The following is a 14,109-nucleotide window of genomic DNA, read 5'->3' as shown; positions in this document are numbered from 1 at the left end:
TTTAATTTTGATTGCATTTTTAAATCCAATAGTTGAGAATTTTGATTTTTATCCAGGTAATATACGAAAATTAATAGAAATTCAAAAACTTCTTAAAATTAATTGAGGTACAATCGTTCGACCATTTTGAAAATGTAATATAATTTAATATCTCATATCAAACGAAATTACTGACTAAAATCTATTGTTTTTATATAATAAACACCATTAAGAACTTTCATTTAGTTCAATGTCGAAATGTTTCGAATAAGTACACAGATTAATAAATGAACATATCTTGTTAAAACAGATTAAAGAAAGAATTTTTTATGATTATTTTTAATTATAAAAATGTGCTATAAAATATTTTAGTAAATAAATCAAAAAAATTATAGCATAAAGTATGAAAAGATTTGTTAAATGTTAAGTGATAATATGATGGTAATAAACTAATAATATGATGATAATGATAATATGATGATGATAAAATAACTACACCAATTAAAATTGATTGTGACTTCGTCGTAATTAACGATAAGCGGAGAGAATTTGAATATAATACAGAAAGAATATTCAGATTCTTTTACCAAACATAGTGCTTGTCTCCTGTCTATGCAATTTCTCTTTCTTACAGGGATAAATTCCTGAATTCATTTCACATGAGACATGATGAAACATGTTCGTAGCTGTTGATGTCCTTCGAAAACTACTCATCAATTGTTAATGCTGATGACCAAATCTTTTGAGATTATTTTTTGTATTTTCATATCATTATGATATATCGTACACTCTCTCTTAACATCCCTTTTCCTGTAAAAAAAGAACTGAAAATATGCATAGTAAAATCTTCACATGTTAGTGAAAATGTTTATCACATACGTGGCCACATGAGAGATCACTGGCCCTAAATGACCTCCTGTTTAGGGCAATTATTTTTGGCATAAACAATATTTTATGCCTCCATCCATATTGTATTTAACTATTTAAAAACAAAATGGCTTTCTTCTCCTTGGAATGATAAGTAGACTGACATCAGAAACCACTTTAATCTTATATATAGAGGTCAAATGTGTTTTTTCAATCAATGTCTACAAGAGATTTATATCGTTTGCTAATAGATGCTATTGTTCAAAATTATTCTGTATAATAATGATGAAGAGTAAAAAAAGGCAATAACTCATTAATGAAAGTGAGTCCGTTTCCCACTCACCTCATTTAACAGGTCATTGAATGTTCCACTAAACTAAAACATTTCATTTATTATTCATATTCCTTTATAGCAGTCAAATTAGAATTTCATGAATTTTTTTTTTGAAACTGTATATCATGTTGACTCATTGTAATAAATTTGTGAAAGGTGAATATAATAATGAGTGAATATAATAATATTTTGTAGACTTTTTGAATGTAAGATTTAGTGAAAATTAAATTTCTTTATTTCGATTGGTATTTTAGATAATCTTACATTGTTTATACTCGCTTATTGACAACACTTGTTAATTTCATGAAGAGGTGTTAAATATTTGACATACTTTTTAAGATGTTATATTTTTAACTTAAGGTAACAGTTAATGTATACATGAAGATAAACAGTTTTATGCATACACTGTTTTTCTTTTATATAGATATTTTCTTTTCTGGTATTTATCAACAATTAAGAGAAATTAATGCAATTGGATGTGTTGCAATGCAAAACATACAAAGAAAAGTAGCTAAACAAGAGAACATATCCATTTGTGTACTTCCTTATTGTTATATAATCGCCATAAATTTGAATATTATAATATTATGTGAAATTGATCATTATATTTTCACAACTGCATACTAAAAATTATTTATTATGTGAAAGGAATTGCATATTATATTTTTAAATTATTGTAAAATAGATTGCATTGTTAATCATTATAGGATATTTACCTCAATTCATTACTAAAGAACTGCAAGTTTAGATATCAAATTACAAACTTGTTTAATAAATAATAGCCAAATGTTTTATAAAGATTCTTGGATTTAGTGTGAAATACTCACTATAAAGTGCATTTATTTTTATCATGACCCAATAATTAATTTATAAACCATTCGAAATAATATACTTCAAACTGAAAAAAAAATAATCTAAAAATGATGTAAAGAATAATATTTTCTTGTTGTAAAGTAAACTGTACTGGAAAAAGTAGCTAAACAAGAGAATATTCTTCATTAGTCAATAAAATATTAAAAATATGAAGTCTGGATTTTTACACAATCTCCAGAACGGTTTTCTAATATCTAGTAAAATATTTTCGACACAATGACGATTTAAAAAGGATCTTTAAAAATATTTTTATCAAGATATATTTACTTATTTTAGTAAAATGAAAAAAAGTTGCATAGTTCTGAAAATGAAATATAAGATTAAATTATTATAAATTAGGGCTTTAGTCATTAAAAGTAATATTTCCAAAAAGTTCTCGAAATTATTTCTGCTCACAACTGAGATGATCTTTAGATGTTTCTGATATTTTTCTGAACATCAATGTATTAATAATCGTGTTGTTTCTTATTTTTCCTGTGATCTATATGATATTTTTATGCATCTTACTAAAAAGGCATGACGAATTAATATCCGATGTTCATTTTTTTATCATGAATATTTACGAAGTTCATATCGTGCTCAATCAATTTCTGCATCTGCTTATAATCTGTACCATCTTAAATTTTATTCCAATCTGTATTCTATACCATTACAGGAACCATCGGACCTTTCATCTTCCCCCCGCTCAACAAGCCCCGAGAGCCCACGCTATTCTTCGACTACATCGTCGGAATCTTCCGATACCAGAAGTTCGGTCTACCACGAGAAGACATCACTGCATTCCTTGCATTCGCTGCATTCTCTGCACTCGCTGCACTCTTTGCATTCGCTTAGAAGTACGCTTTCACTGTCCAGGAGTACTCAACTAAGAGGTAATTCTTTCTGCCTTCAGTGACCAGCTTGTTTAATGGGAATTACTGATTTTGTCTCCTGCCAATTGAATTTATTATGATTAATATCATATTTATAGTTCAGCAAACAAAATTATTTTGAATTTATCATGCACTTTTTAAAAAGCTTTGCAACTGTTCTGTTTATTATCCACATAAAAGTGTCTAATGGAGTTAAATAACGACTTATAATATTTAATATCTAACTGCATGTTATTCTGATGCTTCTTGCAAAATATTCTTTGATATCAATGGTATAACGTATTCTCAATCCATCAGAATATTAGCTGAATTTAAACAAATCAATAGAAATAAAAAACAGCAACTACAATCTTTCAGTTTAGTAGGCATATTTCCTAATGAACATACCATTTTAGAGGATTTTGTTTCGGGATTTCACAAAAAAAAAAAAAAAAAAAAAAAAGAAATCTAATAAGAAAGTAAAATCAATTAGGATTTTACTACAGATTCCTATGAAAGTGAAACAAACAATAAAAATTTATGTAAAAAAGGAAATAGATATGAATTTTATCACAACATAGAAATTGGTATTGTGAATATTACATGAAAGTATTTTTTAAAAATTTATTAAAAATAGAGAGAAAACTGCAAGATGACAAAATTGGTGGAATTAAAAAGGTTGTTTTTTTGTGTGTTTTAAGATGATTCAAAATTATTTTTACTACAATATTCTCGGGAAATTAACGACTGCAAACAGCTTAAGTCAGTTTAACTTTTAATCAATTGTGCTTCGAATTAAATTTTCAAAAAAAAAAAAATATTTGTAGGGTGCACATTTTTGCCCTTCAAAGTATATCTTTATTAAAACTGGCCTTTTGTGTCTGTTCTTCCCAATGCCGATAAGCATATAATCGTTATATTGATATTAATAAAGATGTCAATAAACCTATAAATTTCAGAACAGACTGTACCCTTTCAAGAGCACTGTTAAAATACGATATAAAGTTACTCTTTTTTTTAATTACTAGCTAATGAGATAAATAAAGTTTGAAAGGCATTCATACTAGTTTCCCCTTCTTATCTTGATATTTCATTATGCTTTTATAATGTAGATGCACCATATCTAAATAAATTTATTTCGATATATCGCTGCAATTGACCTTAAATTTTTTTCTATTAAAAGTATTTGTAGTTAAATTTATTATTATGCATTTATTTTCTATAACATTTTGCCATATTTTTTTTGAATGTTTTATGCTGTTATTAATTTTAGAAATCAGTGTTACTACCCCAATCAGTTTTATTTCATGTCTCTCTATTCAAAAGCATATAAACAAACAACTCCCCCCCCTAAATTTGAAAACATGGAAAGCATTAATCATTTAAAATTATTTACTTTATAGATTTGCTAAAAATTGCGATTAATACTTTTCTCTGTTATTACCCGTTTGTAAGATGTTTTCAGAACCGAAGTCATTGCAATCTCTCTTTTTCTTCCTAATTTTATGAACGGGTGAATAGCAACTACAAAGATCTTCTGTGTTAAATAAACATATTAAACGTTTCCTGGCAAGGAAGCAAAATATGTACTTGTTTATATGTTGGTTAAAGCCAAAAATTAGGCAAAGTTTCGATCGTTATGCTTAGCAAGTTCGTATTCGTATTACAAAAATAGCTTGAAATACATGTTTAATTTTTCCAGCATGTTTAGGAAAACTGTGATTTTATATAAATAATTAACCACCGCTTTTGATAAGAATTAATAATTTTATGACATTCATTAGCTTCTTAAAATGCTTCATTATTTTCAGACAGTCTAAATTATTTAGATGACATATAAATAGTAATAATTTGTATAGATGTTTTTGAATACATAAATAGAAAGAATAATATTAAAAAAAACACTGATCTATCCACAATTATGAAGTGAATACATTTAGAAAAGATCTCATATCTATGCCATTGTACATACGCAAAAAATCTAATTTATTAATGAAATTTATGTTGTACAGCATTTATATAAGTGTATCAGAATACTGTTGAATTTCATATATAGAATCCTATTAAATACATTATTAAGTACCTGTTTGTTACATTACATGTACATGTTACATTAAGCACATATTGTTCCATGTTTGACACTGAAGTATTAATGACCTATGATTTAAGAAAATACATGCAGAAAATGACACCCATTAATTATTATGAGTAAATGTTTTGTAAGTTTTACATTAAGATTATAATCATGTCATAATATATGGTTATGCAAATGTATCAAGGAATTTCGATATAATTCTATACCTAGCCAACAAATGACAGGATATTATTATGATAGCTGAGATAGTGAACAGCAAACCTTGATAATATAAAGTGCCGATTTGTACCAGAAGTTATTAATTCATTATGAGAGGATGAATTAGGAATTACTACCCATTATACATTTTACCATAGCTTCCCTACTTATGTTTATCTACACAAACGATGCCAAGCAATATTTTGCTTCATCAAGAATGTGACTGACTGTCTTCTTATTAATTGTACTCTTATGCTGTCAATGTTTAGAATTACAAAGAATTCATACGAAAAAATTTTGATACATGTATGTATTTATACGACTATGATTTATGATGCACAATATCTCCATATAACACATAAGTTAGGCATATTGCTTTTTTTATATTGGTTCCACTCTTAGTGAGATTTTGTATACATTATTTTTTTTCTATAATATTAGATCACGCATTTTTCAAAAAGATCCCTACTTATGTTGATACCTACAAATCAGGCAACATTATTGTAATTCACTGTTTATCAGGATTTTACATTATAATATCAATGTTAAAAATTACGCAGAGTTGATATTAATACTCTTATTTTATCATTGGTATTAGTAAAGATGCCATGTTGATATAAAAGTTGAATAAAGTGTCCTGAAGTAATAACCATTTCTGAAATAGTTCATTTCTTTTTCTATCAGGTCTGGATTGTATAACTGTTAAGCACTCGCATCCAATTGTGCTCATTAATATTGAAAGCGCTGGGACGTGCCATCACGCCCCTCCTGATTCTTGACAGCGGGCCCAAACCGTAGCTTTAGATTTATCAGGTAAGAACTTTAAGGAATTTTCATAATTATCTCAAGATTCAAATTTTAGAAAAGAAAATATTTTATTGACAAAGATGTGTGACTGAGTTATTTTTAAATAACTTCTTAAATAAATATTTTATGGTTATATTTCAAGAATTATATGGAATTATTCGATTGTTGGTTAAAATTTATAAGATTTGTCTTTTTGGTATCATCATTCCATGTTGCATTTTTAGACAGTAAAAAGTGTTCAGCAAAATATACTAATATTAATTAAAGCCGATTTTGAGAAAAATACGATAAAAATATGAAATAGCAATCAGTATGTTAATATCAGTTTTATGAATCTATAATCTATAAATATTAACTATGGGAATTATCAGTTTTGCTGTTCTTGTATAATACAAATGTGTGAAATAACTGTATTTCAAGAAATTTCCATTTGTAATTTTGATTATGTATTAGATGCTTTTTTTGTTTTATTTAAGGTATAATATAACTCATTGGTGCAGGGAGTAATTGAAAAATCATTGATGCGAATAAGTTAAAATTAGTAATAATGGATGGATATAGCATAAATTATACTTGCCCTGTGAATATAGCATAAATTAGACAAACCATTACATCATTAACAGGAAAAGAATGAAAGATGGTTGATATTTACATGTTGGCAGACGAATCGAATTCATAAAAATACCAAAAGTACATTATTGTTATAAGGTTATATACATGCTTGTTACTAACATAATCAGGACCATTCATCCGAGCTCTATTCAAAGATAAATATATTGGTTTTTCAGCAAATAAATAATTATTTCGCAATACGGTATTCTCTTATTCTACAAAAAATCATATAGTTATTTCAGTTTGTTAAAGTATGAAATATAAAATAATCATAGTAAAATAAACAATGTTTATAAATTTCTTTTTCTTTTCTTTGTAGAAACAACATGCAACTTCTTTACATAAATTAACCTTATTCAATTTCTTTCTTTCAGCATTTCCCGTCCCCGAAAGACAGCTCACATTACGATTCACTTGAGTGAATATCCTATGTAAGTTGTCGTGACTTTGAATTACTTACTTTTCAATATTTTTATGCATAATTTGAAAGAATCATTCGTGATTTGTTTGAAATCAGCATTTATGTATTATAGAAATTGCAAAATAACAGAACAGTATAAATCATGCGTGATCACGAGTAGCTGAGTGAAGACAGAAAGATAAAAGTCTTAATTAAAAATAATGAAATAATAAGTATTGATGATGAATTTCCTATCTTCAATTTATGATATCCGACTAGGTTATAAAGATAGTTTTTTGCCAAAAATTTGAATTTCATTTTATATTTTAAAAACAACTACTACATTTTTTAGATTCTAAAACCATCCCTTTTTTAACACTTTGCACTCGGATGGTGACTTGGATTCACCATTCAAGACGATGCATCATTTTGACGTTTTATTTATTTATTTATTTAATTTTGATTGTTAAAAATACCTGCAGAGTAGTAAGATGATACGAATTAATTGAATTGGAGAATTCAATTTAAAACAATATATATTTACTTTTTAAAGCAATAAACAAGTCTTTGTATTAAGTGAATAATCATGCATCGAATTACTTTTCCGAGTGCAAGGGGATAATATATGTGAGATAGAACTGTAGTTACCAAAATTTAAGTAATAAACGCTATTTAATTGGAAACTGGACACAGTCCTTCTATATTTCAATCTGAAAGTGAATGATTTATTTTGTTTCTATCATAAAATTCTCCAAACATATTATTTCAAATGATTACCTTCTGCCTACCCAACCCCACTTTGCTCATTTTCAGGTAATCCTATTGAAAAAAAGGGTGGTAAAAAGCATTTGATTCTGTTATATTAAGGTGAACTAGTATGCAAACACTTTTTTAAATGCACTTTTTGAAGAATGAATTTTTTTATTATGATTGGTTCAAAAGATGATATCTCAAAGACGAGAAAAACTATTAAAACATTTAATACTTTTTTCAATCAAATGTAATAAAATTGACTGAAATTAAATTGTTTGATCATTAAATTTAAATAATTAAATTCATGCCTACCAAATGTCATAAAATTTCATTTATACCATGGAATTTAATGAAATTTGGTAGGCATTCGCCTGAGAACTTTGTAATAGACTGTAGATTTTAAGATAGCTGTATTCAGTCATATTTTACAATCACATTTAATTCATACTGTAGAGAAAATTTGGAAAAAAATCATTAACCATAGCCTCAAGTATTCGTAAAATATATATTTATTAAAATACATTATACATTGTACTCTATTACATTTTATATATTTTGTGAAGAGTTTATATGACATAATAAATTAAATATATTTTTTTTTACTTGTGCTGTTTTTCTCAGCTTTAAAAAGTTTTTTAAAAATTTCATTAACTAAACAAGTATTTTTTTCCTTTTCGAAAGTTATTATTAATACGTATTTTTTCTTTTAATTATAATCTTTTAAGGTAAATTTAAATATACAACTGTATTAAAATTTTGTATCGGTCATTTAAAAAAATCGTCTTTAAACCAAATGAAAAATTATAAAATAATTGAATTGAATTTACTTAGGGTTAGTCAATTAATTAAAAATATTCAGCAAATCTTATGACAGATCTGTCTTTCTAAAATGATTGCTGATTTCAGAATTCTTTTCTTTTATTGTTTTTTATTTAAATATTTGTCAGGTGCTTCCAATTTCTGAGTACATTTGCAAATGAAAATATTTTAATTAACAATTTAAGGATGTTAATTCATCAATGAATTTTTGAAACGTGGATATGAAATGTTTTAAACAAATGATATTTTGTGTGGTTGGATTTAACTGCAAAACTTGAACTAAATAAAATAATAATAAAAAGGACTAATTCTAACTAACTACAGAATAAGAAAGAACTATTAAAAAGAAAAAAATATATTTTTGGGCATTTGTTATTGTGAAATTTGAGTATTAAATTAATTTTTATAAACGGTAAATTTTATTAAATTTCCACAATGTATTATGATTAAAAGCCATGTCTCACTAGACTATTAAAAATTAGATGGATTATGTATTATATAATATTTCATGCTGTGCTCTTTTACTTGTATTCTATGCGATGAAAAATAAAATAAAATTCTGTATAGTTTCATGTTTTATGCAAATGAGTTTACTTAAAATCACACATTACAGAATAAGGAGGGTTTACAAGAGTGTGTAAGGGAATTAACATTATTCCAACAGAAAGCTATTCACTTCAGTTGATAATAAATAAAAAATGTCTGAAATATTATTTTCTAAATGTTAAAAACAATTACTGAAAATATGGGCATAAAAAAGTAATTCAAGTAGAAGCTGAAGCTATTTTTAATCAACTCGACCATTTCTTTCAACTCGAGATATGGGAATCTTTCTAATTTGTTGCACTCAGGATAAATTTTAAAGGAATAAGGGAAAATAATTATAATAATAAAAAACGAGCTTACACTAATTATGTAATGTTTGTTATTAGATATGTTTTTATGATTTTGTATATTTGGGATATTTGGGAATGTATATCTGGGAATATTTTGTATATTTGGGAATGTATTAATTTTTAAATCTAAAATATAATAAAGATATGATCTATAATGAAGGGATTAATTCGAAATGTGAAATTCGTCTATACATTTGCATCTTCTAATCATTTTCCTATATTTCAAATATTGAAAATATAAAAAATTGTTAGAAAGATATGCTAAATTTCTCATCATTAGTCACCAAGCTGAACAATATTAATAAAATATATAATTAATATTATGAAACAATATCAATTAAATATTATATGGCAATAGAATATGCAATTAAAAAAATTGAAATTATATTACTATATAATTTTACAATTGTATTCTGTTTTCAGTATGTGCAAGGAAATAAAATTATGAATAAAATTACAATGAATATTATTTCAGAATTCTAAAGGGGTCTTACTTTTCAAAATTCAATTAATAGAAGAAAATGAAAATTTATTTAGTTAATGAATGAAAATGAGTAATTTATTTAGTGAATGTCATTGAGAAATCGGGAAAAATTCTTTATAAAAGGAATTGTTTAATAATTGTCTAATAATCTGTAATTTTGTATTGTATATTATTTAAAATATAAACTAATATTAGATAAATGAACAGATAATATCAAAGAAAATAGTTTCTGAAACACCTGATACTTGATTTTCTAGAAACATGTTGATATTTTTCCTTTATTGATATTTTTATATACGATTTTTTTGAGTTAAAATAATTTACTCCAATAAATTAAAGAATTTTAATGTTTCATATTTTATCAAACTATTAAACGTTTCTTTCCTTATAAATCAAAACTTTTTCCTGCTGAAATGAAAATGAATGAATGAACCATGAAAACATCCGATTTAAGTGCTTTTACTTAGTAATTAGACGATATATTCTGTTTGGAGAATTAATTATTCCATCAGAATTACAATTTAAAATGCACTACAAATTTTTCACCCTGTTCATATTTGTACTACAAATTATTGCTTAATTTTTTAATAACAATGCCCTATATCAGAAGTTATCTAAATAAATACATTATCATTAAAATACAATTTATTAATTGGAAAAAATAATAATTTTCAATATTGAAGCTTTGTACACAAAACTCACAGACCTCGAGAATATGCATTATTGTTTCACAATATTTTGAAATATGATTTAATGTTATGAAATAATTCCTTACACTATTTTACAATGTTATGCAATATTTTTATCAATATTTTGTAATATGATTTTACAATGTTATGAAATAATTTTTTACAACATTTTAAAATGTTATACAATTTTTTTTATCAATATCTTGCAATATTATTTTACAATGTTATGCAATATTTTTTCACAATATTATACTACATTTTTTTACAATATTATGCTAAATTTTTTTCATAATATTACTCTGTATTTTTCTCATATTTTACATTTTTTCTCTAATTGTAAGTTTCCAGTGTTATTTAATTTTTTCATTAACGTTTCTTTAGAAATTTTAAAGTTAATTTGGACACACTTTGTTTTGGTTATATTGTGTCTATTCTTTGCAGAGCCATTCCACTATTTTAGCCTTCGGTGTCTGCTCAGATGGGCCTAACATCGAAAGACATTCTATCCCGAATAAGTGCCTCTGGTTATAATATTACACCAGTTATACCTTGGAGAACCGGAACGGATCTAGAAAACAGAAGGCAGCATCTGGACCCCGCACTCCTTGGTCGGCTCAATTTGCTGGTGCCACAACTAACATATACACTTCTCAAGTAGGACACGAGGATTCTGCTCCGATCAGACATGGGGCAACTTGAAGCCATATGGAGCCAAATAATTTCTTTCTCGGGCGGTGAAATTCATCAATGTCAAGCTTTGCAGGGATTTCTTTAAAAATCTAATGTTCATATATTTTTTTTTATAAGAAAAGGGCAAACAGGTTGGATGCTCACTTTTGTTCAATTTATCGTTTGTAAAAGCAATGTCTTGAAAATTCAAAACTCATTTCTTAGGTATTTTGAAAATTACGTGACTTTAGCGATGGCATTAGAAATGGGTTAATTTTTTTTTTTGCTAGTGCAAGTAGATAAATTTAAATCAAATATGCCTTTTGCTGACAAGCGTTTTGAAAATAATTATGAAAAATTTAGTAAAAATCAAATGTTTTTCTCCACTTTATTTATCATAATATATTCGTATGTTTTCTCATGGTTATAGAATTTCATAGATTCATGAGTTTTCCATTAGTGTTGCACAGTGGATGCAATTTTATGAATATTACTGGATAATCAAAATTCAGATATTCCATAAATTTACATTGCTGTTTTTACGTTGCTTAAACTGTATGTTTCTTTTATGTGCATTTATTTTATAATATGTTAAAGTAAAAACATGTATTATTGATAATTGTGAAATGAAATTTTACAGAATAACTAACTCTTCATATGTAATAATGATATATGCATGACGCTTGTAGGTAAAAAAAGTATAATTTGAATATTTAAAATAAATGAAAACTATTAAATACTTAAAATATCAATGATATTCTCTAATATTTATCAATTCTTTTTCACTGATTGTTTGAAAGCTGAGTAAATCAATCGCAAATTTCTTCAGCTATGCGAATGAAAGTATCAGCATTCAAACGATTCAAATTTACCACAAGGCTTTTCTAATGAAATCTACTTATTAGATGTATTTCACCGCTCAGTGAGTCGATAACAGTTTGCTTTCCATGGCTCTCACTTCAAAACATTTTCCTTGATAAAACAATATATATAAATATCTATACATAGATATATAAATATTTGTGTATATAATGTTTTATTTTGTTTGTAGCGATTTAGATGTAATGTTTATAAGAATAGAATGTCTCTGATAATGCAGTTGGTATTGTGGAGAAGAATCGCAATCAATCATGAGATTGATCATCCCGAACAAATATCTAACTGAAGAATGTATCAGAAAGACGGTGATATTATGTGCCAATACATAAAGATGATTATCTATGCATTCACAACTAATATTTGTGAGGCCTTCTCTGTACATATTTGTAAAAGAATTTTTAATTTATATTTGACAAATACCACACTTTTCTTTTAGAACAAACACCTGTAGTAGTACATCCCTTTTTCAATGCATCCTATGCCTTTTTCAGATTCACTTTTAGGTCAAATTTTATTGTAATGTGCTCAAATTGGTATGTGAAGTGATTCTCACTAAACATCCTATTTTCATTTGCTTCAAATTTTCTTTCGTGAATTGAAAAAAAAAAGTCTGCATGGTATATCGCTGCTCATTTAGAATCAAATGTTATGTATTTGACTTCTTTTTTTTATCACATGCATATTTGCTCATCTATTTTATATCATGTATCTGGTTTTTTCCTACCATTGGTCTCAATTGAGCTGTGGTAAAACTTTGTCATTTTTCTATAAGCTTTTACTTCAACAACAATGATACTATTTAATGAATGCATTTATGAAAGAACTACAAAACAAACAGTAAGCGATGAAGTCTGAAACTGTACTTTTGTGTTTTGTCAACTCTATATATACAGTACAGAGTATCCGGTTAGATACTACTCGGCTTCCGCACTATACGATCTAGTTTCTTTATCTTAATTAATTGATAAAGGCAAGGCATTACTTTGGCAACATTGCCAAGACATTGGAAGCGGGCGTCTGCTACGATCCTTATATGTGTCATGCACAAAATACAAGTTGTGACAAGAGCATCGTTCTCAGTGCATTTCGTCAGTATGTAACGGACCTCAATTGTCGCTGCTGTTCCTGATTATAACTGCACAGTACGTACAGGATTCGTAAATTATTTTTTGGACATACTCAATGTTTTTTTTAATTATGCCACATTGAAGTGTACGGAATTTATGTTGAAATGTGAACAGTTTATGTCCTTTAGCTTATTTCCTCTCTATTAAAATCTTGCAATGCTGTACATAAACATATATAAAATACCAGGACAGAGCCTTCTATTTTTACTCGACACATTACCGGTAATTGCTCTTATGATTCACCGGGTCTCAGACGTGTTCATATTCTACGTGGTTTAAGATGAAGGTAGGGGTTAGTACTCAATAAGAAGTGAGAAAATACGTATTGTAACAGTGAGTTTTGGTATAAAAACTTTGTCTTCTATTATTGGTGGGCAAAGAAATGAGTTTGAGTTCATAGAACTCTGGCCTTTATGTTATCCAGCCAGTCCTTCTGCCACATTAGACTGGATATTCGGGAGTGTACTGTATATATAAAGTTGGGCTTAATTTCTAGATACAGTTCTGATTTTTCCAAAACGTGATCGTTTCATTTCATTTCTAAGTGATATAAATATTTCTTTCATTGAATATTTTTGAAAATTAATAATATAAACTATATTTATTTTTTAAAAAATGATAAAAGAAGAAAATTAATTTGAATTCTAAAACTCTAAAGTATTATGACAACTTGATTTGAAACACGAAATTTTAAAACAAATCTTGATTCTCAAAATAAATAATCAGTTTTTAAGATGTTAAGCCTTAATTTTTTTCTAAATTAAACTTTTAGGAAAG

The 14,109-nt window shown here is 26.6% G+C and overlaps 1 protein-coding gene across 4 annotated transcripts in view; it reads left to right on the top strand.

Annotated features, from left to right (window-relative positions):
- The window catches only part of LOC129966056 (nephrin-like), a 171,610-nt gene extending 159,969 nt beyond the window's left edge, over window positions 1-11,641 (top strand). For all 4 annotated transcript variants that reach the window (XM_056080414.1, XM_056080417.1, XM_056080415.1 and 1 more), the window contains exons 20-23: window positions 2,709-2,925; window positions 5,882-6,010; window positions 6,991-7,047; window positions 11,099-11,641. In XM_056080414.1, the coding sequence (XP_055936389.1) occupies window positions 2,709-2,925; window positions 5,882-5,976 (312 nt within the window). In that variant the 3' untranslated portion in view covers window positions 5,977-6,010; window positions 6,991-7,047; window positions 11,099-11,641. The remainder of the gene's footprint in view (window positions 1-2,708; window positions 2,926-5,881; window positions 6,011-6,990; window positions 7,048-11,098) is intronic.
- The last annotated feature ends 2,468 nt before the right edge of the window (window positions 11,642-14,109 follow it).

The sequence above is a fragment of the Argiope bruennichi genome, chromosome 4 (assembly GCF_947563725.1).
Source record: "Argiope bruennichi chromosome 4, qqArgBrue1.1, whole genome shotgun sequence".
Lineage (NCBI taxonomy): Eukaryota > Metazoa > Arthropoda > Arachnida > Araneae > Araneidae > Argiope > Argiope bruennichi.
This window is presented reverse-complemented; position numbering and strand designations above follow the sequence as displayed.